The sequence below is a fragment of the Argopecten irradians genome, chromosome 5, assembly GCF_041381155.1.
Source record: "Argopecten irradians isolate NY chromosome 5, Ai_NY, whole genome shotgun sequence".
NCBI lineage: Eukaryota > Metazoa > Mollusca > Bivalvia > Pectinida > Pectinidae > Argopecten > Argopecten irradians.
In genome coordinates this window covers 28,283,956-28,311,267 of record NC_091138.1, presented here as the reverse complement: position 1 = coordinate 28,311,267, position 27,312 = coordinate 28,283,956, and the positions used below count along the sequence as shown (strand labels likewise).

Genomic DNA, 27,312 nt, shown 5'->3' with positions numbered 1-27,312 from the left:
GGTGTAGTAGTGGTAGTTGTAGGTGTAGTGGGTGTGTAGTGTGTAGTTGTGTAGGTGTAGTAGTGTTGTGGGTAGTTGTGTGTAGTAGTTGTGGTGTAGTGGTGGTAGTGTAGGTGTAGTGGTGGTAGTTGTAGGTGTAGTAGTGGTAGTTGTGGTGTAGTGTGTGTAGTGTGTGTGTGTGGTGTAGTGTGTAGTTGTAGTGTGTAGTGGTGGTTGTAGGTGTGTAGTGGTAGTTGTGGGTGTAGTGGTGGTAGTTTAGGTGTGGTAGTTGTAGGTGTGTAGGTGTAGTTGTAGGTGTAGTGTGGTAGTTGTAGGTGTAGTAGTGGTAGTTGTAGGTGTAGTAGGGTAGTGGTAGGTGTAGTAGGGTAGTAGGTGAGTGGTAGTGTAGTTAGTGTGGTAGTTGTAGTTGTGGTGTAGTGGTGTTGTAGGTGTGGTGTGTAGTGGTAGGTTGTAGGTGTAGTGTTGGTGTAGTAGTGTAGTGTGGGTAGTTGTGGTAGTTTGGTGTGTAGTGTAGGTGTAGTGTAGTTTAGGTGTGAGTGGTGGTTGTAGGTGTTGTGTAGTTAGTGTGTTGTGGTAGTTGTAGGTGAGTGTGGTAGTTTGGTGTGTAGTGTAGTTGTAGTGTAGTGTAGGTGGTAGTTGTAGGTGTAGTATGGTAGTTGTAGGTGTAGTGTAGTGTAGTGTAGTGGTGGTAGTTGTAGGTGTGTAGTGGTAGTTGTGTTGTTAGTTGTAGTGTGTAGGTAGGTAGGTAGTTGTAGGTGTAGTGGTGGTAGTGGTAGTTGTAGTGTAGTGTGGTAGTTGTAGGTGTGGAGTGTGTAGTTGTAGTGTAGTGGTAGTTGTAGGTGTAGTGGTAGTTGTAGGTGTGTAGTGGTGGTAGTTGTAGGTGTAGTATGGTGGTAGTTGTAGTGTAGTATGGTAGTTGTAGGTGTAGTGTGGTAGTTGTAGGTGTAGTAGTGGTAGTGTAGGTGTAGTGTAGGTAGTTGTTGTAGGTGTAGTAGTGGTAGTTGTAGGTGTAGTGTGTAGTTGTAGGTGTGTAGTGGTAGTTGTAGGTGTAGTGTGTAGTTGTAGGTGTGGTAGTGGTAGTTGTAGGTGTAGTATGGTAGTTGTAGTGTAGTGTGTTAGTTGTAGTTGTAGTAGTGGTAGTTGTAGTGTGTATGTAGTGTTTGTAGTTGTAGGTAGTTGTAGGTGTAGTAGTGGTAGTTGTAGGTGTAGTAGTGGTAGTTGTAGGTGTAGTAGTGGTAGTTGTAGGTGTAGTAGTGGTAGTTGTAGGTGTAGTAGTGGTAGTTGTAGGTGTAGTGGTGGTAGTTGTAGGTGTAGTAGTGGTAGTTGTAGTTGTAGGTGTAGTAGTGGTAGTTGTAGGTGTAGTAGTGGTAGTTGTAGGTGTAGTAGTGGTAGTTGTAGGTGTAGTAGTGGTAGTTGTAGGTTTAGTTGGTGGTAGTTGTAGGTGTAGTAGTGGTAGTTGTAGGTGTAGTAGTGGTTGTTGTAGGTGTAGTAGTGGTAGTTGTAGGTGTAGTAGTGGTAGTTGTAGGTGTAGTAGTGGTAGTTGTAGGTGTAGTAGTGGTAGTTGTAGGTGTAGTAGTGGTAGTTGTAGGTGTAGTAGTGGTAGTTGTAGGTGTAGTAGTGGTAGTTGTAGGTGTAGTAGTGGTAGTGTTGTAGGTGTAGTAGTGGTAGTTTTAGGTGTAGTAGTGGTAGTTGTAGTAGTGGTAGTTGTAGGTGTAGTGTGTGTAGTTGTAGTTGTGTGTAGTAGTGGTAGTGGTAGTTAGTGTAGTGGTGTAGGTGTAGTAGTGTAGTTGTAGGTGTTGTAGTGGTAGTTGTAGGTATAGTAATGGTAGTAGTTGTAGGTGTAGTAGTGGTAGTTGTAGGTTTTTTGGTTGTTGTAGTTGTAAATGAAATAGTTGTAGTTTTAAGAGAAGCAATGGAAGTTGTTTGTGTATCAGTGACTGTGTTAGTCAGTGTAGTATGTTCAGTTGTTGGAGTTGAACTTTGTGTTTGAGTTACTGAAGTGCTGAATGTGGAAAAAGAGAATGATTCAGTCGTTGAAATTGTGCTTCTGTCTCCTGAAAGAAACATAATTCATTGATCATTTGATGTAAGATTTCAATGAAACTAAAAATCAGTCTACACTTGCCATCTACAAAAGAACTGCTGATGAGTTGTTAGTATCTGATTTACATATATTGACTGGTAAAGGTTAAGGCAATGGCTAATGTATGGATTTACTACAGTGTTCTAAGGTTGTTTAAAAAAGTTAAATGAAATAGATTGGTAGTCCTGGGTTGACTGAGAATGTTGCTAATGTTTTTCTCTGGGTCTATCACAATTCACAGTTCTGCAATGTGAGAGATGAACTTTTAGTCTGAAACTTCAAGAGATGTTCTACACTGTCCATCACATGCAGATCTTTCCTACAATGTTCATGCAACTCCCATCTCCAACACCATATCTTTGGATACAGAGAAAGTTCTAATTACATATTTTACTGGCAAACAATAGAATCTACAACATGACCAAATACTGAATATTTTTACATGCCAAGATGCATAACAATTAAGACACCATACACTTCACCATGGTAACAATGGAGCTAATATCACATACCAGCAGCACAAACACAGATAAATACAACCTACCTGAGAGACATTGTACCAAAGTTGCATCCCACGTGGTACCTTCAGGGCATGACATGTATTTCTGCTTCACTCGGAATTCTACATTCGGATCCAAAACAATGCCTGGACACTTTGTCTCATCAACTAAATATGGCATTTCCTCATCAAAAGTAGGCTTTAGGAAATTAATGATTCTAGTTTCCATGGTAGGTGCACAGGACTTCAATGCTCCTGCATTCCCACTCCTGCTCCACAGCTCAAAAGGAATTTTGATGATTGCCTGAACAAGCAAGATTGTTATAGCAATTAATGATATGTAAATTTTTTAATTCTAAATATAAATCCTAATTCCAATAGCAAGAATTCCCAAATTACCCATAGCAACCAAGAATTATATCTCTCCAATGTTAACAGAGAATTGTCTGTGAAATAGGAATAGCAAGATTCTTTGAGCAGAAATGACAAAAGATCCCAGAGGAATCTTGGTGCCCACCAAACAATGATCTTTGACAATGGAAAGAGGGAATCAAACTTCAACTATCAAAATCCGAGGTGATGGCTTGTCAGCCATCTTGTTGACTAATCAGTCATATAGGGTACATAATACATATGAAATTTGAGACAGATCCTTTCAATACTTTCATCCATTCAAAATGGCAGCCTATTGGCCATCTTGTTGACAGATCAGGCCAAAATTGCAATATGCACAAGATAAAAAAATGAAAAGCTTAGTAACTGTTTACTTACCCTATCATACATGCTTCTTGTTGATGCATTCTGTTGACGAACAGACAACAAAACATCTGGAGTACAGAGAGATGTGCTATTGATTTCTCTGGAGATGTTTTTGAGGAATACACCAATTTCGTAGGATATTTCCTGCATCAGATTATTGAGACATTCCTCCCCCCCACCAACATCCCAGGTATACCCGACCTCGCCTGTCATAATGTATCCTACAGACGTCGCTGCAAACAACAATCATGTAATTTGTTATATCATACTTATGGACATCAGGAAACAGCAAACACAAAACTCTGATAAATATCCTAGATATATTTATTGAAAGTGAAACAACAACTTAAAACCAGCGATAATGTAACAGCAAGGAATTACAACAATTGCACAACCAGTCATGATATATCCAAATATTGACATCAAGAAAAATCAAATATGGTTAAACATGTTGATTGAATCTAACTTCAACATAAGTACCTTGTAATAATGTAAATAAACACCCTTGAACTTGAGCATGCCCAGAGAGTTATCTATATAGTATATGATGTACCAACCAAAATAATGTACCGGTAATTAACCTACACAGAAATAATACAGTATTTCTAACCCTGATATACAGTGGAACTTGGTTAATACGAACTCGAAGGGACAGAGTTATCTGAGTGTTCGAATTAAGCGAGTTCTCATGTTTACTAACTATCACTTTACTTGGTATATATAGACTAGTGTTATGTCGTAAAACGATGTGAACAAGAAAGATGTCAAAATCGCCGATGGTAGTTGCAAATTATAGCAAGAAAACCTAGATATATATTCTGAAATGCCGTTCTACGGCAGATTTATGCAAAAGAAATCGGCATTTTCGGCAATCTCATTGTCCAAAAAATCTCATTTCGAGTTATAAGAACATGTTATGAATGATTTTTGTCATTCGGACCCAAAATTAACTTCGTATTATGCGAGTTCTTCGATTTTCCGAATTCGAATTATCCGAGTTCTTTAAACAAAGATAAAGAGGGAGTTCGTCCAGGACCGTCAAAGTACTTCGTATTAAGCCGGGTTGTCGAATTATCCGAGTTTGTATCAACCAAGTTCCACTGTACTTGATTTTTAATGTTTGATTTTAAAATCCTACCAGATGACAGACAGTAGAAATAATTTTCCTGGAAGTCCAGTTCATGGCTACAACCAAACTCGAGACCAAGGTATCTGGATGACTCAACGAGGAGACTGCCACATGTGGGCAGTGTAAGTCGTGTCTGGTTGAAGAATGTGAGGAAGTCACTGACTACCATTCCCCCGCACATACTCAGATTCTCCTTGGTTACATTGATAGAGACAGCCGATATCTCCAGGGTAAAGTTGATACTGATCTACAAATCAGAAAACATTAACAATTCAGTATTGCTTAAATACACAAAACCTTCAATTGGTATAAAATATTGGGTGATAATGATCTAAAATGTCTGGAAAGATCATAATTGCACAATGAATTTCAAAAAGGAAAACATGATTTATTTACAATTTAGCCTTTCAAAGTCATTTAACTCTTTCCGTACCGTAACTAAGGACTGAGTTCCGGACTGAAAGTCATTATTAAGCTCCTTCCCGGACATTTGTAAAATATGGCCGTGTGTTTATTGTGTGTTCTGACGAGGTTGAATTATGTTGATATAATCTTGAAAATCGAGAACCAATGTTCGTGGCCTTCACAAATTTGTTTGATAACATAGATATCTTTATTTTTCCCAGGTTTGTATTTTACTGACAGTTGAATGATTGAGATCGTCACCATGTTGTTTACATTGGTGATGACAATCGGAGCATATCGCGGGAAATATACAAGCTAGCTGGGTCGCATGATAGAAAATAAGAACATTTTTCCTATAAAAATTTTGTTACAAACCGAGGAAGTAGTTTTTTCATAAAATTTTATTGTGTAACTCATATGTTGTCTGCTGGACATAACAAATCCTAAATCAGTTCACACCAAGTGCCTTGTCATCTGTATTCGACGGGATGAGATACCACGTTTTTCTGTCATCTGTATATGACAACGGTACAGAAAGAGTTAATAATGCAAAACCCTGTTAGATTTAAAGAAATTTGTTGGTCCAAGTTAAACTCAAATTAAATACTGTAACATTAAAATCCATTAATCAATTTTACTACCGTTTTGATGACTTCAAGAAAACCAGGTTTGACTTTTAAGTTTAGGTTACAGTTTCATGGAGAAACTGTTAAGGAATACCTTTGTCAAGGAAAAGTATTTGAACATTTATCGTTCTACAGTTCTTTACCTTAGTATGTGCAATAACCAAGAAGGAATCATCTGAGACGTTACCAGTCATGGCAGGACACCAGTTGGAGATGTTACGCTTTAACCAGTTGCCAGTAAATTCAACAAACTCTGAGTTACAGGCAGTGGTTGGTGTTGTCGGGATCTGAATGTTTACAGACAGAAATGCCATGTAGACGGGGATAAGACGTAGTATTGAGCTGTAGTCTGTCTGGGGTGTTGTCACGGACGTCATTGACACTGTTGATGTTGCTTCAGTAGGTGGTGAGTTCTCTATACACACATGAGTTCCTGACGTCTCTGATACAGAGTAACCTTCCTCACATTCCCAAGTCGACTCAATGATATGGAATCTGTGTATCTGTAGCACACCACAGATCCCGTCCAGCTCCAATAGTCTAGTGTTGAGGTTTGTCTCGAATATCTGGTTCAGTTGGGGGATGATTTCATTGTTGGCACAATTCTCAACATTAGCATCACTGGCCGTGAAGCTCTGCATGGCAAAGGGCACAGTAAAGGTCAACTGAAATGTGAGTAAACACAAAACGTCATGCATGAACGATGAAAACAACAAACTAAATAAGCAAAAAGGTCTAAAAACTGGCTAACAACAAAATGAAAGTGTTAGTTGTACTCACAATATTTTTCAGCAGGAAAAGTTAAAATCTAAGGTTGTTCTATTAGCATATAACATTTATTTTTTTGGCATGAAATATTTATCTGCATAAATGTTCATTAGCATAAAGTGTTATTCTATTAGCATAACATGTTGTTTATTAGCATAACATGTTGTTTATTAGCATAACATGTTGTTTATTAGCATAACATGTTGTTTATTAGCATAATATGTTGTTTTATTATTATCGACATGGAACAGAGGCAGTCTTCCAAACTGTGTTACACTAAAACTACCATATTTTTATGTCCTCATAATAATTTTAAAAGAAATTAAAGTATTGTTTTTACGGTATAATCTTGATATCATAAAAGTTTTAAAAATTTTAATTTACTAAACTAATGCTATCATTAATTTGTGCGCTTTGTACTATGACTCATGATGATAAAACAAAAATAACAAACATATTCAAGCTTTTGTTTAAAATTAAAATGTTAATAAGTTCTAAGTGTTTTAATTACAAATGTACTACTTTTAGACTGGCAACAAAGGATTAACAACCACGATCTGGGAATTTTTACAATAATTAACTTACCATTTTATCTAGAATGGTAATTTTGCCATTGGTCTTCATGATGAGTAAATTGGAAGCATAGCTACACATAGTTTTCTCAAACTCCACACCCGTTTGGATTTCATCACTTGTGTTTTGTACGGCTTCCTCTATCGCTATCTTGAGCAGTGGGATACAGGTGAAGTTGAGGATGCCAGTGCTGATGATTTCCGTCTCCATAACAATCACATAATACGGGATGACTCCTGATGGACAAACAGCATAAACAGTGGCACAATACATTAATTTGTGAGCTCTGTATTCTGCAAGCAAGCAATCTGTCATATACAAATTTCGCAACAAACATGAAAGCATAAGCCATGTGTGCTTGAAGCTTCAATATAGTTATAAGCATATCTGCTAGATTGGCTTTAGCTATGAATAAGCTGATTGTGTCTAAGAACACTACATGTATATTGTACTTGTCAGAGAAATAGCTTACTACATAATGCATAAGGCAGGGATATCAATACACAAATTTCTATATTTCAACATTACAGACAGAAATACAGAATCAAGAAGTTTTAAATAATTTCATCAATTGAGCAGAAGAAACAAGAACACAAGGCAAGCTGGCTGGGGCCCCCCTTGTATTAGAGATTATGAATTACCTGGGTTTGGTAATGTGGTGGTAGGTACCGTGGGAGCTGTGGTGGCCACGGTTGTACTTGTGGTCGCCTCTGTACAGTCTGGACAGTAGGTACACAATGTCCTTGTGGTATCTATCTCATAGCCCAGGAAACATTCCCACTCACTTCTGTCAAACCAAGGATCAGTTAGTGATACGCCGGCACACGTGCCTGATATCTGCTGAATTTCATTTTCTATTTCATTTTTTAGTTTTTCTTCAATGTATGTCTGCAGACCTGCATTGGCACATGATTCAATAGCATTGTTATCAACTGTTGATACACCACTTGTTAGCAGGAATGCAGGAATGATGGTGAGCTGGGCCTACAAAATTAAGGGAAAATCTATGATTAAATGAAAACTCATATATAAATTTTTTTTTGGAAAAGAAATAAACACATCTTTGAACATTATGTGGAAAATCTTTGTTTATCAGATGAAATCAAATGTTGTATATTTTATAGATATCAAGTGATTAAAAATTTAAGGTCTTTGAACCTTTAGGTTAAGATCAGCAATTTGAATACATTTGATAGTAAACACATTGATGTTTATAAAATATACCTGGGCGACTGTGAGGGAGACGAGGTAGATGGGCGAGGTCACCTCCCTACACAGCTTGTATGTGGTCAATTGCTGTGACAGCCTGGCGTAAACGTTAGCAATAGATTGGTTAACAGCAGCCTGAAGGGTCGTCCTACACTCGTCCTGGTCAATCTGGTTACCGGTCAGCATGGCCTGGTAGTACAATGCCAGGTGGGAGCGCACTGGTGTAAAACATCAAATACAACTACAAACTTGGAAAAGATTTATACAACTTAACGTAAAATATTTCATAATCAAAACACTTTTGTCTATCCTTATTAAAACCTTCTCACTTGGCAAACTTCCCATACAACAAGATCATTTATTACATGATACTAGAACAAGAAAAAGAGACAATGTCAGCAAATTTTATGTTGGTTCCCCCATTTATAAGGCATGTCTAAGGCTGGCCAGTAAATCTCTGACATCACGAATGATATATCTTGGTGTACGGTTATAGACCATGAGCACAATTGCTTTTCTAAAATGTCTGTAACAAAATGGACATTTTCGCGAGAGTATTTCATCATACTCTCCATGATCTTTGAGGAAACATTTGTTAAAGGTGATGACCTTATTCTCAGTCCAAGGTATATTTACCATGTTATTCTTTTGTGGTTAGTTTGAAAATATTGGCTCTTAGCTGTCTTTACGTACCAAAGGTATGCACCATAATCATAAGATAACCATGTGAAGTATAAACAATGTCCAAAGACCAGACATCAATATTCGGACACAAATTTACTTTTGTTTTTTGACAAATTCTCCTTAAAATCTTGTGTGAATCTCGACAAAAATCTGCAGAATCTATAGATGATATTTGCATAAATGTCTATGGCTCATTTCAAAAGATATCATATGTTACATTTTTATAAATTTTGTCAATGGAATTATAATATAAGAACAAGAACAAATTCATGTAAGTTTTGTTACATTTCATGTAATCATCTATTTCATTAAAACCAAATAAAGGAGAAATACTTCAAACATATCTGAAGAAAGTAAAGGTAGTGTTCTACAAACTTTTGAAATTGAAGAAACTCTGTTTAAAAAAAAATCATGATAGTAAATTAAAAATTAATCAAAATGTATGACACATATAGTAAAAATATGACATGTCCGAATACTTATGTCTGGACTTGGTAGTTCCCCTGTCTTGTGTACATATCTTAGACTTAAGAGTAACACTGAGCACTGATTTGCCCCATATGAGTTTTTCGAGTTTCGTGCACTATTCTTGAGCCTTAGAAATACCGGGTGGTTGAGTATAAATGTAAGAGTACAAACATATATTGATAGGTTAAGATTACATGTACTAAATATCAGACACGTACTGGGTGGTTGAGTTGGAGGGGGAGGTGGAGGAGCTATCGAGGAAGGCTGAGTGGTTGTAGGACTAGATATAGTTGAGGTAGCATCAGGTAATGTCTGTGATGTTATGGTAGAACTGGTCACAGAATCAGAAGTAGTAGAGTCCGCTGTGGCTGGTGATGTGACTACTGTCTGTTTGGAAGATTCAGTAGATGTTGCGGTAGACGTTAGCTCTGTAGGACTAGATGTAGTAGTGACTGGGACTGTAGGAACGCTCATTGTCCGACTAGTGGCTGTGGTACTGGTTGGTTGTGACGATACTCTGGTTGTAGTGACTTGACCTGTTGTAGTAACAGCTGGTACCATGGTTGTAGTACCAGCACTTGATGGTATGGTAGTTGTACTAGTTGGACTGGTGGTCGTGGCACAGCTAGTACACTTAGTACAGGTAGTTTTATCGTCGCTGAGTATATAGTCAGTCTCACACACCCAGTCATACCAGCCTGTACCGACCAGGTGTGCAGTGGTTACTGAACACCGAGTGAATTCGTGCAGGGAGTTGACTAGTTTGTCTGTGATATAGTTATATATGTCTCTACCACACTGTTCCACGGCACTGACACTGGTACTAGTAAGATGGAACCGCATAACAGCCAAAACTGTGATCTGAGAAAAAAGAATTGTAAAATGTCAATCTATTTTTTTGTTGCATAAAAAAACAATAGGTCCAAAGAGCCTGTGTTGCACACCTGGATATTTCAGCAAATATGACAATGGTTCCATTTAAAGTTACATAACAAACAATATCTGGGTTTTGCATCTTCATCAACAGTATAAAGCAATGAAGCTATATCTTTACTCATTCACCCATGAAATTTCAAAATGGATTGGTGTAGTCTTTGATTTAAAGATTTAAAGACAGGATGAGCTCTGATCATGATTGTAGTTATGAAGCATATCCTAACAATGCTCGAGTACTGTCAGAATACTGTGGGAAAGTTCTGTTTTGTCTGGAAAGTAACTGATACCATGTGCTGCAATAAACAAGACTAAAGTAACTTCTTGTCTTATTTACCTCAACATAACAAATGAATATGTACCAGATGATAATATACCAGAGGAATATTTACCTGGGATGTAGAGTTCAGGTGATAATGAGGTACACCCTCCAATGTAACAAGTTTACAGGATTTTGTCTTTGTCATTTCCCCACGTGTATCGCGCATGATTTGAAGATCTAACTCAAGCACAGCATTGTGTAAACAGGACACGTTATTTGAAACCTGGCTCCTGAACTCAACTGAGTATCCAATGAAGAACTTACTGGGAACAGCTGCAAAGAGTTACTAACACTGGAGAAAATTGTCTTATACAATCTTACACTATTAAGTAGTAATGTCATGTTAATGCATGTAAGAATGAGGAAGATAGTTTTGTGTTGAGGTTCTGGAAAAAGTTACCTTCTCTATATTTATAAAGATCCAGTACTTCATGTTTCAAAAAAATAGACATTACGACGTATTGCTTACAATCACTATAAAAATAACAAATTAATAAGAATTTCTAGATGTTTATGAGTAACATATGTTTGATTAACACAGAATCATTAGTTTAAAAAGAAATTATCAAAAAGAAAATGCAAATTATTTACTTTGTGGTCCCTCTGTACTGGTTTGGTAAGAGGTGGAAGAAGTTGTCTCTGGAGTAGTTGATTGAATAGTTGTCTCCCCTGTAGTTGTAGGTTGGGTAGTTGTCTCCCCTGTAGTGGTAGGTTGAGTAGTTGTCGCCCCTGGAGTAGTAGGTTGAGTAGTTGTCTCCCCTGGAGTAGTAGGTTGAGTAGTTGTCTCCCCTGGAGTAGTAGATTGAGTAGTTGTCTCTCCTGTTGTGGTAGGTGGAGTAGTTGTCTCCCCTGTTGTGATAGGTAAAGTTGTAGTGTCTCTTGGAGTAGTTGGCTGAGTAGTTGTCTCTCCTGTTATTGTAGGTAGAGTAGTTGTCTCCCCTGTTGTGGTCGGTTGAGTAGTTGTCTCCCCAGGAGTAGTAGATTGAGTAGTTGTCTCCCCTGTTGTGATAGGCTGAGTAGTTGTCTCCCCTGGAGTAGTAGGCCGAGTAGTTGTCTCCCCTGTAGTGGTAGGTTGGGTAGTTGTCTCCTCTGTAATGTTAGGTGGGATAGTTGTCTCCTCTGTAGTGGTAGGTGGGGTAGTTGTCTCCTCTGTAGTGGTAGGTGGGGTAGTTGTCTCCCCTGTAGTGGTAGGTGGAGTAGTTGTCTCCCATGTAGTGGTAGGTGGGGTAGTTGTTTTCTCTGTTGTGGTAGGTGGTGTAATTGTTCCCACTGTAGTAGAAAACTGAGTACTTGTTGTCCCTGGGGTTGTAGGTTGGGAAGTTGTCTCCCCTGGGGTTGTAGGTTGGGTAGTTGTCTCCCCTGGGGTTGTAGGTTGGGTAATTGTTGTAGTAGTAGGTTGAAAAGTAGATTTGGTTGAAGGAAGGGTAGTTGTATCCCTTGGAGTGGTGGGTTGGGTTGTAGGCTGAGATGTAGGTTGGAAAGTAGTCTCCCCTGAAGTTGTTGGTTGAGTAGTAGATTGAGTAGTTGACTGGGTAGTAGACTGGGTTGTAGGTTGGTAAGTAGTTCCCTCTATAGTTGTATATAGGGTTGTAGACTGAGGATGAGTAGTAGAGTGGGTTGCAGGCTGAGTAGTAGACTGGGCGGTGGGCTGGGTAGTAGGCCTGGTCGTACTATAACCAAGAGTAGGAAGGGTTGTACCTGATTTTGTAGTTGTTTCTGTGGTCTCTGGTCGAGAGGTGGTGCTTGATGTTGAGGCTATGGTTGATTCTGTGGAGGACTGATGAACAGTCGAAGTTTCTGTCACAGATGTAGGCTGTTGGGTAGTTTCTGTAGATTGTCCGTCTGTTGAGGTAGGCACTGTCATATCTGTACTGGGTAGGACTGTCGTACTAATCTGGCTATCATCAACAATACAGTCTGAAACAAACCAAATTAGATGTTAAAACATTTATCAAGCTTCAGACACCTTTTCATATTTAACTGCTGTAGTTCTTTGGTTTTGGTAAAATACTTCATAGTCATGTTAAACCAAAAGAAACTTAGACAGTAGCACCACTGTATTTCTCCTAGTAATAAATCTGCGTCTTAGACTAAAATGAAGTTGAAAACATAAAGTATGCCAGTGACTAATGCATTACTTCTATTGTGACAATTTCAATTTTTTCAAAGAAAGTTCAACAATAAATGTATCCTAAACCCAAATACATAATTATATAATCACGGATGATCTTACCTAGGTCCTCTAGACAGCGTGGGGTATATCCAGAATCACAGACATCTACTGTGTCTGAGGAGTGAATACTGTAGCCTGGATCACATGACCACGACTTGGCTCTAGTGACAAGGTAGGGCGGGTTCAGGGTAACTTGTGGACAGGAGGTCGCCTGAAGGACACTGATAAAGGACCTGGATGTGGCTAATGTTTGATCTATTCTGCTACCACAGTCACAGGCAGAGTCCTTCAGACTTGTATCCGACATGCTTATTCGCAAGATCTGTAATCTGGCATTCATTCGAATTGTCTGTAATATTAAGAGGTAGATTTAGCTTTAGAGTGTTCTTGTAGACAGGTGATATAAACAGGTTAATTATGATTTTCTAATTTATAGGGGACATATATAGGTAAAGAAACACAGGTAGCTAACGAGACTTACCGTACTGTTCACTCTGACAACACTATGATCGCTGCTGATACCCAGGTCAAAGTGAGAGTTTAAATGAGGACATGCTTCAGTTTTAAGGTGTAGACGTGCCCTCCATAACTTAATGTTGGCATCGTTAGAGAACAGTTGAAGGCAACGCTCTGGTATATCTACACCGTCCTCCACATGGTACAGCCCCGACACCTCCAGTTGTAGATGAACAGGCTCTTTCTCTGTTTGAGTCACACGAACCCTGCACTGTAAACTTCCCTGGTCTGTATAACAAATGGTAAACCTTGTTGGAGCCTTATTAGTAATAATTTTATGTAGGTGAATTTATTTCAATTATTTATGATAATTATTTGACATCGTTGACCTTGAATACAGATCTTTTATACTTTCCACTGGTTAAAAATTTTGTATACAATTTAACATAACAAATGTGTATAACTCATTCTGATGTAATGACTAAGGTTCTAGCATACTTTTATGCACAGAAATTCTAACCATACCTATACCTTTATAAACACTAGTGCAATTTTCTATTTTCCAGACACCAGAGGAAATGAATTGGTTATTCAGCCAAACTGATAGATTGATTTATTTGTCTCCTTGTTACAGTAGAAGTTTTACCTGTCAGTGTGTACCCAGGAGGAGTACAGGTGAAGGCCAGCGTGGAATCCTTGATGTATGGGGGAACACCCTGGGCCACAGACCCGTAAAGAGGGGAGGCAGGAACTGAACAGGATAGGGCTAAAACAACAAACAGTATCAAAGATTTAAATGACAAACAGTATCAAATAGATAAAACCATATTTTGCATGACCAAAATCAGCCTTAAAATGTAAACTAATAGAATACAAAAAGATTAAATTTCCTTTATGAACAATATAAGTAAATACCAACAGGAGATGTGTAAGAACATCCTCATTTAATTATCAGCATCATTCTGTAAAAAGATAAAAATATAAGGTCAATCTGTCTAAAATGACCACCTAAGGAATAAAGAAAAACTGGTTTTATACATTAAAGATGCTCCACCGCCGACAGAGCATAAATGATATTCATCATTTGAACAATAATTGGTGTTTAATCGTATATATATATATATGCCTAATTAACACAAAAATTAATATAATTTATTTCGCCTTTGATGCATGCACAATCAGTACTTCATTCCATATAGGATATATTGCCATGGAATTTTTTCGGGATGCAGTTAATTATTTTTCATATTCTCAACTTGAAGTAAAATTAGAAGCTCAAACTTTTCAATGGTGGTAATGGTGTAAAGTAAGTATTTTTTGTAACTGAAGAAAAATACTAAATCGTCTGCTCCTGTTTTTGATAGTGAAAAAAAATACCATTTGTCGGCGGTGGAGCATCTTTAAATTTGGTTGAAATTTATCATTTGGTACCCAAACTCTTACTAGGCAGGAGGTCTTTATACAGAGGTGGTCACTAAGGCAGGTTTTACTAAATAATGATATAGTGATAACATGCCCATCAGTGACTGTACTTACGATTACAGAAGGCATTCTGGCCTTCCCAGACTCCATCCTCACGACAAACCCTACGAGACGTGCCATACAACAGAAAACCACAGTAGCACTTGTACGTTGCCACAGCCAGATAGGTTGTAGATCCATAGAAAACTTTCCCATTATCAGGGTGATACAGAGGTCCACAGTCTACAGCTGTAATATCAAGGCAAAATCATCAGAAACACTGTGTAGGTGTCTATTACTACTAACAAACAATAGGTGAGACATAAGTGTCCCTGTCTCCATAGGATATCCTAATAGAGCAGGTCAGGATATGAAGGAATGGACATAAGAAACAGTGTACAATATGTACATGTATTATATTTTTCAGTTTCATGGCATTGGCATAACAGAGTCATTAAGTAGAATTTACTACAATAAATAAAAGATTTGCTTCACAATCAAAAGGCAACTGATAGTTTCAAATTTGTCAAAATAGTTATTCTGACCCATATAAAAATGCTGCCTGTTGGAAGAATCTAACTAGCTACCAAATGATTGGCTGAACACTATGACCACTGACAGACCTGAGCAACAGACAATGTCAAAACTTTCAAAATTATAAATCTGTACCTTTACAAGTGGGTGCTATTCCAGTCCACTGAAAGTCCCCAGTATCTGGACTCCATTGGCAGAACCTAGTCTTACAACTTGTGGGCTCATAACCTTGGTTACATTCATAGGTGACATTGGCCCCTGCGGTCCTGTTACTGGCATGTACTTGTCCATTGAGAGGAGGGGTAAGATCTGGGCAGGTTTGTACTGTAACCAATAAACCATCAAAGTCAAAATATTTATCTGACACATCCAATTCTTACATATGATGTATTGATGTTGAATTTTGTAGAGGAAATAATTCATGATTGGCAATTGTAACTATATCAAATTTCGACTAATTTTGAAGCTAATATTCTGCATTGGTTTATATATAGATACATACACATGCAAATGCATTGTGGGTATTTCTTATTGTACTGTACTTAAATAAAATAGATATACAGAATATGTGGATGTGTCGCCTGCACAGCATCACAAAAAATAGTTATTTACAGTTGAAAATATTGTTAATAATTTAGGTGAAGTAATCAAGTTCCATAACTCTTGCAAATATTGATGGATTTTGAAAAGTATCAAAACCATCTAAGATCTCATTGATATAAAGCAATATACCAAATTTGGTTGAAATCGGACAATAAATACTAAAGTTTTCAAGCGGAAGCCACGTTTCGACTATTTTAAGGTCCTGTAACTCTTGCAAATATTGACAGATTTTGACCAGTATGGAACCCATCTAAGATCTCATTAATATAAAGCAACAAACCAAATTTGGTTGTAATCGGACAATAAAAATATTTAAGTTATCGAGCAAAAACCATGGATTTTTCTGTTTTGATGATTTTTAAGTCCCGTAACTCTTGAAAATATTGATGGATTTTGACCATTATTGAACTCATCCAAATTCAATGATATAAAACATTTATGAAATTTGGTTGAAATGGACGATACATATTTATGTTATCGAGCGGAAACCACTGATTTTTCTGTTTTGATTTAAAGTCCCGTAACTCTTGCAAATTTTTTGACCATTATCGAACTCATCCGAGAACTCAGTGATATAAAACCATTTATGAAATTTGGTTGAAATTGGACAATAAAATTTAAGTTATCGAGCGGAAACCATGGATTTTCCTGTTTTGATGATTTTAAAGTCCCGTAACTCTTGAAAATATTAATGGATTTTGACCATTATTGAACTCATTTCAGATATCAATGATAGAAAACAATTTATGAAATTTGGTTGAAATTGGACGATAAATATTTAAGTTATCGAGCGGAAACCAAGGATTTTTCTGTTTTGACGATTTTAAAGTCCCGTAACTCTTGCAAATATTGACAAATTTTGACCATTATCAAACTTATCTGAGAACTTATTGATATAAAACAATTTATGAAATTCGGTTGAAATTGGACGATAAATATTTAAGTTATCGAGCGGAAACCAAGGATTTTTCTGTTTTGACGATTTTAAAGTCCCGTAACTCTTGCAAATATTGACAAATTTTGACCATTATCAAACTTATCCGAGAACTTATTGATATAAAACAATTTATGAAATTAGGTTGAAATTGGACAATAAATATTTAAGTTATCGAGCGGAAACCAATGATTTTTCCTGTTTTGACGATTTTAAAATCACGTAACTCTTGCAAATATTGACGGATTTATACCATTATCGAACTCATCTGAGATCTCATTTATATAAAGCTATATACTAAATTTGGTTGAAATTGGACAATAAATACTTCAGTTATCGCACGGAAACCGTTTCCCGGACACCGACACGACGACGCCGACATAGTGATACCTAAGTGTCGCCCTTGCGTTGTACTGTACTTAAATAAAATAGATATACAGAATATGTTGGCAGGGCTTTTTCTAAGTAAATTGGGAAAATTAAGGCCCCTGAGTGAATTTGGGAAAAAACATCTGCATATCAACATAATGATTTTTTGTAAAAGACAATTAAATGATCACATATGCATATTATCTTTATTTTTTCTTTAATGATAGATACCTCTATGTTTTGTTCCTTGCATTAAGGCATTCCCTGTGTGTTTTATTCAACGAAATCAAGATGCATCCATTTTCAGATTGGGAAAAAAACAATGAAATTGGAAAAATTCTAGCCTAAATCTCATTTGAATAGGGCAAAATATCGGCCCTTGAGAGACCATAGAAAAAAGCCCTGGTTGGTTTCGAGATAACAAAACAATGTGGATAAAGTATGATTTACTGTCAATTAGTCCCATCTGCAGGTGGTTGTAACATCCTGTTTTGACATAATTTTGGTGACGTCACAATCACCAGAAGGTGAAACTAATTGATATGATAAATTGTACAATTACCCACATCATTTTGGTACCTTGAAACCCCATATAGAGCTACTGCTAAAGTTTACTGATTATAATGTATGTTCTTACATTGACAGGTTGTGATGGTTTGTGTCCACTGTCCGTTGGTCTGGCATTGAACAGGACTGGGTGAGTCCGGCAGTCTACCCCAGGGACAGTTTACATACACATACGTCCCAGCGATGTAACTTCTATCATATAACAGAATTGAATCTGCCAACATCTCACCAACCTCTGACACATCAAACGCTGGACATGTAACTAAAAGGGGATATTTTCACATATAGACACGTCTTAAACAAACTTTTAAAATTAGACAATTTATTAGAATAAAACTTTTTAGAAAACAGAACTTATTAAATACAGTAATATATTCTATATTGCAATGATACCAAGACACATTCCTATCTAAGATTATACAAATTTTTTAGAGTAACTTTGTTAATGATGTAACAGAATTCTTCTAAAGCTTCTATTTAAGACAATTTTTATTTTAAAAATTTAATTGTTGACCAACATGTATGCTTACCAATTTATAGTTTTTTAAACAATGAGATCAAATTCAAAATATTTGACCAGTAAAATGTATTGTATGTGTCTAGATCTGTAGAATTCAAAGTCCTATGAACATGATTTAACCTAAGCATGCTTCAACCTATTGTATAGTATTGTCAATTGAGAAGATGATGCTTCCTTCTCTGGGGCCCCTGGTCTGGTTTACGTACCTATACAGGACACATTTGGTATCAGTAGTCCTTTTTTGGTGAAGACCCAGTACTCCCCTGTGTAGAGTGTATAGCCTTGGTCACACTGACATCTGTATCCACCATCGAAGTTGGAGCAATGGTGTTCACAGATGTTTCTGTCGTCACATTCATTTACATCTGTAAGTTAGAAATGTTAATGTGAGCAAATATCTACACAACATTTTCTAGAATGTTAGAATACATGTAGTATTGTACGTACATAAAACATAAATGATCTTTTTGTCTGGTTTTTACTAGTATACAACTTTGTCAAATACCAGTAGATTCACAAAGAAAAGAGAAAAAAATGATGTAGAAACATATGAAGATCGCAGTTTATTGGAAGCATGTCATCAAATACATCTCAGTAATGTTTTTCTCTGGTGCTTGATATTTGATTGAAATTTTAGAATGTATTTATATTAACACCAAACAGTATAACAATAATTTGCATGCCTTAGGTTATGGTAAGTCCTATTAATACTGTTGATTTATTTATTGTGTTATTCTACATCTAACACACGTCATACTCCAGACATTTCTGCAGCAACACTTCCTACTTACAAAAGATTCAACAGTGCATATGTTAAAGAAGCAAATCAAAGAGAAGAAAATTCTCAGCTGCAAATGCTAGTAGTAATAAATCATAAAAGAAAAATATCTATAATAAAAAAGTATTCAACTATCAAGGTGAAATAAGATTGATATTAAGTGCATATGATAGATGAAATCTGTACAAATTCTTATTTTATAAAATCCAAAGTAACAAGCCTGACAGTATAGAACAAACCGAAACAAAGGTGTTTTTAAGGACATGCTGTTGTTTAATAAACATAATGTAACAGTACAGTACAGGCAGAAAACAAAGCAATAGTGGTCAGGTTATCAGAATACTTGGGTCAATCAGACCACAAGCACCACGGTCAGTTGTAACGTCCAGATAATTCTGTGATCCATCCCATGCATTTGTGTATGGGTGTATTACAAACACAACAGTCTACAACTCAGCTAACAAACTGATTCACATGCACTACATCTGTCCTAGCAGGAACAATGTGTTACCTGCCTACAAACCAACTCTGCTTACCTTTATCATGGGACTCTACAGAGAAAACCAACCCTATAGTTACTATTACCACTTCTACTACCTCGTACTTAGTAATCTTCATCATCAAACACTCATCATTTACAGTCTATTGATTTCTGAGTTAGGTAACTGAACTACATCCAATCAAAAGCTATCACAGTCTAGGGGCCCACTTCATTCAATCTTAATTCTTATGCAAATTGCTGGATGCTGAGTTTTTACTCATGTTCAGGAATAGGCATTTACATCAGTTAAAGTATATACACACTTCATCTGATCACCAGAGTAGATTTATACTGCCATAAAGTTAATCAAGCCAAATGCTTGCCTTGAACAAAGAAAGAAATTTAGGAAATATGTAAAGAGATTAAAGACTTTTGTGAAGGTTCAGTGAAATCCTTATTGAGAGTCTGGTAAGAAGTATACTCATAATCTTTATATCTGAGAGACATATCATAAAACATAGGTAGTGACTACAGAAGGTATAAGAGTAGACTGTGTTAAGATACCAGGTATGCTTACCAACACAGTCTTTAAAGTTATCCTCCAGGTTATCTCCCTTGTACCAGCCTTGGTGACAATCGCAGTAATACTCCCCTGGAAGGTTACGACACGTACTGTTGGTCTTATTACATGTGTTGTCACTGTCAGACTTACACTCATCTATATCTGGAAAACAAGAATGACAGTAAATGATTACAATGATGCTGCTACTAGATTTACATTTGTGTATTATCAATCTAAATGAAATCGGAAGCAATGAACTCTTTTATTTCAAACTAAAGCTGTAAGATCTAAACAAGAAATTTCTAAATGACAAAATGAAAAGAAATGAAAGAAATAATATTCTTGTATTGATATCATCTACATAATCTTAAACCAAATATATTAAAATCAAAGATTTTTTTATTTCACAACAAAACACCAATTAAAGACCTATCTATTTTTCATGAAGGTTAGATATATCTACTTTTGATCCTCACCTACACACATAGGAATGTCTCTTTCATACTCTCCCCTCATGTTACACTGGACAGTGTCCTGTACTCCAGGTGGCAGTTTATAACCCTCATCACACACAATATGGATTGTCTCCCCTCCCATAGGCTGACGCAGCCAGGGTGACGTGATTCTACCATTTAGTATCTCAACCTCCGGACAAAGTGGAGCTGTAAAAAATTATAATAAAGTTTTAATTCACAATAATCTGTTTGAGGATCAATCAACTGAAAACTCAATTAATATACAAAATCAATATTAGTTGAGGGTTTTATAATTTTCAAATATCTTGAAAGGTTGTTAAATGCATTAGTTTTCCTGGAATGTGAAAAAACTTTGACTTACGAGCACAATAAGGAGCTGGACTAGACCACTGGCCCGCCGCTGTACAATAGGCCATGGAAGCGTTCATCATACGGAAATGTTCAGTACACGTAAAGTTTACAATAGCACCATACTGAAAATCACCAGGGGGGATCGTACTGATCCAAGAATTAACACCGTTAGATATTTTTGGACATGTCAATTCTGTAAAGAAAGAAAATTATATTATATAAATATCAAATATTTTATTGAAAGAATTGTTTGTTTTAATAACAGATTATTGTATAGGCACCATGGACACATTATGTCATACCTTGACAGGAGGGAATCTGCTCCCAGCCAGATTCTGTACACCTCACTTGGGAACTGCCCTGAAGGATGTAGCCAAGATCACATTGATAGACTGCTATTCCGTTATATTCTGTAGAGTTCATATTAACGAGGCCTCCACGGGGCGGAATAGAAGGAGATCTACAGTCATACACTGAAAACAAAACAAATTTACATCGTTAAGAAAATATTTAAAATCTAAATATCTTTTCCCCACAGTTACAGCTAATCATCATTTATATGGGTTTAAGAATCAGAGCATCATCATTGCTAAGTGCTTTTAGAATTCACTTTCCCGAAAAGACATCTTGAAACTAGGTTTGTGGCTTAATTTTATTGACTTCTTTAATAAAACATTGGCAATTAATCATCATAAGAATATAAAAGAAGAAATTTAAGTTATATCAAGGTAAGTTTAATGATAACACAATGAATCCCGTAATTGTGAGAGAGCTCACCTATACACCGGGGGGAGGGGGCTGACCACACCCCTCCTATATCACAGACACGTGGGTTGGGTAGATCTAAGTAGTACCCTTTATCACAGCTATAGTCGACAACAGCTCCCAGTCTGGTACTGGTTGTGTCAACTTTGGCATTATCAGGTAGCGGATGTAGACTAGGACAATCTGTAGAAAATACAATAGGGTAAAGGTTCTGTTGCATACATGTCATTTTTTCTATATAAAGAAAAAGTCTCCAGGTAAACAAAAACTTAAACACCCAACATTTTATCTTACCCTGTTAAATCTTTAAACGGAATAAAATCACTTTCAAAAATTACTCCAAGAAACAGCAATTGGCAAAAACATAAAAATTATTGGACATAAGTAAATTTGAGACAAAACAGACGGCAATATTTAATTCAAAACAAAATGGCTGTGATATTTTGTCTCATCCAATATGATTCTACTTTCCTGTAAACACTTTTGCAGTGATCAATTTTTACAATTTTTATCTTAATTCAATAGGAAGCAAGCAAAAAAAATGTATGAAGCATGATGTATTTCACAGACAAAACACCATTACAAAAATTATATTTTATTTCATATTCCGTCTATGCATATTACAGAGTTACTTCCCTTGCAGGTAGGTATCCATTGTGACCTGATTATTTTGTCATTTTCTCTGATACCCTCACAAACACACAATGTCAGAATCAATACCTGCCTGTAAAGGTGGTAGCTCTGTAACATACAAATAAAAAAGTTGTACTTAAACCTTATACTTTAATGTTAAATGACCTTACCATATGAGATACTAGCATGCCATCCACTGTAAGACACGACAGAATCCGAGGAAAATTTGACCAAAAGAAAGCCAGTATTAGACCTGATCGGTTCTGGCTGAAGCTTGCCTGAGAATACTGCTGGATGATTGTCATGAGAACTTGTATTAAATACCTGTAACAAATAGGAAGCCATTTTATCGAGGAGATTCCAATTAACTGTATTTATTAGGATATTCTAGATTTTGTTGGTTGCATTTACTTATAAACTTGTTTAAAGGGATATGAACCTTAAATAAGTTGTTCTGTATGCTTAGATATGGTTTTCAGATGTTTATTGAATATTTATTACAATGATTGGTCATCTTAACGACAGGCAAACATGGGGAATACCTACCTCAAAAATGATAAAAATAGACCGTCATATTCTATATTTGGAACACAAAACGAAAGCTGGCAGAAAGCGAGGTTATAGTGAACAACAAACTTGCTGACATGACAAGGAATATTTATTTTCCACATTTTAAGATTATTTTCTAATTTACGATGGTTGACAAATGAAGTTTAAGCCATATTTGTTATAAAACAATTTGTATTTAGCGTAAGAATGATAAGTCAAAAGTCAAATGAGACTTTTCATTCGACAGGGCACCGCGAAGTGAGGTTCCTGACTTATTGCACATATGCACATCAGGCAAGTATAAAGTGGGGAGTTGCTCCCGTCTCTTGCATTTCAGCGATCCATTTATATTTACCTACTTTCCAAATCGCGCACGAAACTGACCCTTGACGTACACTGTTTTCTATTAGAATTCGTTTGTGTTCGCTTCACCCACTTTTTTGACCCACCATTTTGTTTACATTAATTCAATTTGTGCATTGCATTGTGGGAGGTCACTAAAGTTCAACACTACTATACTATCGTTACAAAATTCGACCGGGCCGGTTCAAAATACAAAAAGATGGAATTTCCATTATAATTATTTTATTTGACACATTTGCACAATAACTGGTATATATTACTTAGTTGGGTATCTCACACGTCTTAAATATGTATTTTACTCAAATTTACATGGTTTATTTAGGTTCATGTCCCTTTAATCAATGCTTCAATAAGCTTCTATCTATGCAGTTGTGATCATGCATTTACTGTAAACCTACTGAGGCTACTAAATTTCGTTATTTCCATTTCAAAACATGTTCGTGAATATTGCAGATTTAAAAATTACACTGTATTGTATATTATTGAAATATATCGAATGAGACAAACTTACTGTTACAACATCAAATTGTGACTCTGTATGAAAATTAGCACCAAAGATGAGAGAGAGTTTACGATGGTGGGGGTCTTGTATTGTCCAGGAACAGTCCAGAGCCCCTGGGTAGCTCTCAACCCCATATCCTGGGGATGTGATCTCCAACGCCCCTCTTGGAAGCACCAGGTCACAGCCTTAACAAAGTATTAGAAATATTTAGGCGCCATTCAAAGGATGGAAAAAACTGGCTGCTTAAGACAAATGGCTGCTAAAATAATGTTTTTCTTCAAAAGTTAATGTAAATACATGAATGTTGTGTCGTTTTGAAATTGATATCAGTCCTTCACAAAAATGTTAAATCCATTTTTACAGAAGATCTCTATAAAAGAGGTTTTAATCCTGCATATATTGAGTAACAGATGTACAGTATAAAAGTATTTAAGTAATATAAAACTACTTTAGATTTTGAATACCTTAATATCACACATATTTTACATAGAAATGCCTAGATAGTAATTCCATATATTTAGTTTAGTACTTATGGACTTAACTCATTTATAGGTCATATTAAACATGATTTTCACTGAATCTAATACTGTATACCGATTTTTACCCAATTGTATGTAAAGTGTGGTAAAGCTTTGATACTTAAGCTTAATTTTTCATATAATTGTATGCTTCCTAATTTACTGTTAGCTGAATTTTTACAGAATATCATGTTACCTCTTACGTTTCATGCTATGCAGGCATTATTTTTCTTGATTTTACCTGATTTATAGGTGGCGTTGAAGCCTGACTTGGCCTCTCCACCGGAGTTAGTGACCAGTCTAATGAAGAGACTGTCCCCTCCGCTAACCAGAACACGGTGGACATTTTCTCCTGAGTATCGACCATATAATGGTCCACTGTCATCAACACCCTCACGAACTTCCACCCAGTCTACTGTCTCCTCCAAGGAAAAATCAACAAACTGCAAAGAACACAAGAATCATTGTTGAAACATGCATGGAACACATCAATTATGACTATCTTAAACAAAAGTATTTCAAAGTTTCACGATTAATTCAAAGTTTCCTGACAAAAATCATCCACTAACTAACCAATCCGTTTGCTTGATAGAAAATCATAGCTCCCCAAGACTTTGTATAAAGTTTTAACAAGATTTCAACCTAATATTTTTAGATTTTGTTGGGAAGATCCAAACAGTTTTAAGAAACAACATGATAACCAAGACCACTATATTTACCTGTAATGAGACAACATCCCGGCCTGCCTGGATGACCCAATCACAGATAAGGTTTGGAGGATAACTGCTGGGGTAGTCCGGTGAAGAAAACCAGTTCTCAGTACTGTCAGCGATCAGGTTTCCACCACACGAATCTATCACTACTGCAATTACACAAATAACAAATATTTGTAACATTACAATTTTGTGTGAAAAATACTAGAAAATTGGAAATTAAACAAATGCATAATTTTATAAAGAAGAGAGCCTTTAGGCCAGTTTATTTTTCACTTTACACCTTTTTGTTGAAGAGATTTACTATATTATACCCCTAAAATCTTAAATAAAAGTCAATGTCATTAATTTTGTTGCCCTTCATCCACTGTTGTCTTAGCTGCAACATACTTGACAGCACAAATATTTGATTATCTGTTGTTGTTAAAATGGAAAAGTTGATGCCTGCATGTGCAATATTTAAGCTGGTGAACTATCACCAAAAGTCGGTCGGACATGCACAATGTTATTTATATTGGTTGTACCATCCAAAACACTTTAAATACCTGTGATGACCATCAAACATTTTTGTATTATCAGATATATCCAATAAAAAGTAAAAAAAAAAAATAACTGGTATATATACATCTTTAATATTATTATATATATAACTTTATGTAATTGAAGTATCCTGGACCCAAATGTACAACCTATCTAATGGAAGGGTGGGACCATATGGATTTTGGACTCTATGACATGCCATCATAAATCTGAGAAGAAGGTTGAAGAGTCCCTGGTGGTTCATATAACTGTCAGACCACATACAGAGCAGATATTTTATAAACAGTCTGTAGTATGATAAACATCACACACCATTTGCACTTTAGCAACCCTGACCTAAAACAAAGTGAATCATATACACATTTTCTAGCCCCCTTATATCAGCTATTATCTATATACATGTATTATCTATAGGTAACATTTGACAAAGGCTAAACTTGATTCAGAAACAACATAGATTAAAATCAATCATTTAAAAAAATTCCATTTTATCTGACCGATAAAACTTTCAATTTGATTCTTTATATCACAACACTTACTTATGATCAGTATATCTAACCAATAAAACTGATGATTCTATTGTTCATATGACACCTTACAAAACTGTATCAAGAGATATGAAAATATAGCAGACAAATCAAAGTCATGGAACCCATGACCTCTGAAATTAAGCTAGATATTCCAAAGATTCAGCAACGATGACCTAACCGATGACCATGAACACTAGCTAGATATTCCACATATTGAGCTATCCAGTCAACAACGACCAAACTAGCCCAGTCCTGTATCACATAATTTTTACTGCATCAATTAAATATCAATCAAACAAATTATAGAGTAAGCTTATTGAATAATATTTTCAACACTTTTTTGTTTTGTGTTAAACCTTTACTGACTGTATACCGTCATCACACATGTGTTCACTGGCTAGATAAAGTGTTATAAAGCGGTCATGCTACTGAGGATGTATCTAGTCAGGACTAAATATGACAAGTATAAGTTGTTTATTCCCCTCCCCGAGCCACACACTCAGGCATCACCTGAAGGATCACACAGATCCAGGATTGTTTATACTACATCTATCTAATCTATAATTATCATTTACAGAGTTGACACCCATTGTCCAGTGTACACAGAAACTAACACCCAATGTGAAAAACTAGTTGTACATGTGTATAAGATGTTGGTTGATAAAGCGCTGGTCCAGACAGTCTAAGTAAATGTACAGTAACGAGCACTTTCTGTCTCCAAACTAGAGCGAGATATCTCGTGATCATTAACATGGACCTGTATAGGCTTCGTTTTTGACATGTTTACAATCTAATGTTATCACGATTGCATCATGTGTGCTTGACATCCGGTTTCTGTAGACAAACCTAACCTCTTTACTCTAAATCAAATGGTACCATTTCGAGCACCATATCAATTACACAGGCATGTTACATCCCAAGTGCAGAGCCTCATAATTGTGTCACACAGATCTATTTATAAAGCATTGATTGTGTCCTCCATATCACAGAAAAAAGCACCAGGAATCAAAAATACTTTCAACAACATTTCTATCTCAGATATTGTATCATATGGATCTATATATAGCAAATGGTGACCTACATTTGGAACTCTACCTATTCATTTCTAAAACAAGAGAATTCTTAAGTTGATAATAAATCCCCTCCCCCCCCCCCTATTCATTTCTAAAACAAGAGAATTCTTAAGTTGATAATAAATCCCCTCCCCCCCCCCCTTCAAGTTAATGTCTCCCTTCCCTATCTACTGAGACAGCTAGGAAGGAACAGGACTCAAAAAGAAAGTTATGCAATGTAACTGTATAATCATCCCCCCTTCCTGAAAAAAAGATGTATATATTTAAAATGGATCTTATCCCTCCAAGTTAAATGCCTTTAGTAAATTTAGGTAAACAATGAAAGGTAAGAAAATGTTGGTGGAAAATTGAAGTGAGGTAAATTGATGATATGAGTCACATGTGTAAGCTGTTTATTCTTTGA

General features: G+C 36.2%; 1 protein-coding gene and 1 pseudogene across 5 annotated transcripts in view; both read right to left on the bottom strand.

Annotated features, from left to right (window-relative positions):
• Window positions 1-27,312, bottom strand: part of LOC138323423 (uncharacterized) — a 111,191-nt gene that overhangs the window by 40,123 nt on the left and 43,756 nt on the right. For 2 of the 5 annotated variants that reach the window (XR_011208544.1, XM_069268030.1), the window contains exons 9-35: window positions 24,773-24,915; window positions 24,295-24,496; window positions 23,545-23,720; window positions 22,292-22,445; window positions 21,501-21,671; window positions 21,026-21,196; window positions 20,734-20,916; window positions 20,373-20,558; window positions 19,912-20,058; window positions 19,390-19,404; window positions 18,282-18,440; window positions 17,626-17,817; window positions 15,218-15,406; window positions 14,624-14,797; window positions 13,734-13,853; window positions 13,113-13,375; window positions 12,692-12,980; window positions 11,050-12,375; window positions 10,529-10,731; window positions 9,422-10,064; window positions 8,067-8,269; window positions 7,484-7,826; window positions 6,855-7,078; window positions 5,645-6,166; window positions 4,480-4,717; window positions 3,354-3,574; window positions 2,628-2,886 (exon numbers count right to left, since the gene is read on the bottom strand). Coding sequence is in view for 4 of the 5 variants with exons in the window: in XM_069268030.1 (XP_069124131.1) it covers window positions 2,628-2,886; window positions 3,354-3,574; window positions 4,480-4,717; window positions 5,645-6,166; window positions 6,855-7,078; window positions 7,484-7,826; window positions 8,067-8,269; window positions 9,422-10,064; window positions 10,529-10,731; window positions 11,050-12,375; window positions 12,692-12,980; window positions 13,113-13,375; window positions 13,734-13,853; window positions 14,624-14,797; window positions 15,218-15,406; window positions 17,626-17,817; window positions 18,282-18,440; window positions 19,390-19,404; window positions 19,912-20,058; window positions 20,373-20,558; window positions 20,734-20,916; window positions 21,026-21,196; window positions 21,501-21,671; window positions 22,292-22,445; window positions 23,545-23,720; window positions 24,295-24,496; window positions 24,773-24,915 (7,116 nt within the window). In the remaining variant the exon portion in view is untranslated. The remainder of the gene's footprint in view (window positions 1-2,627; window positions 2,887-3,353; window positions 3,575-4,479; window positions 4,718-5,644; window positions 6,167-6,854; window positions 7,079-7,483; window positions 7,827-8,066; window positions 8,270-9,421; window positions 10,065-10,528; window positions 10,732-11,049; window positions 12,376-12,691; window positions 12,981-13,112; window positions 13,376-13,733; window positions 13,854-14,623; window positions 14,798-15,217; window positions 15,407-17,625; window positions 17,818-18,281; window positions 18,441-19,389; window positions 19,405-19,911; window positions 20,059-20,372; window positions 20,559-20,733; window positions 20,917-21,025; window positions 21,197-21,500; window positions 21,672-22,291; window positions 22,446-23,544; window positions 23,721-24,294; window positions 24,497-24,772; window positions 24,916-27,312) is intronic. The other 3 variants (XM_069268032.1, XM_069268034.1, XM_069268033.1) reach the window with 3 other exon arrangements.
• LOC138324167 (uncharacterized) lies at window positions 527-2,568 on the bottom strand (annotated as a pseudogene).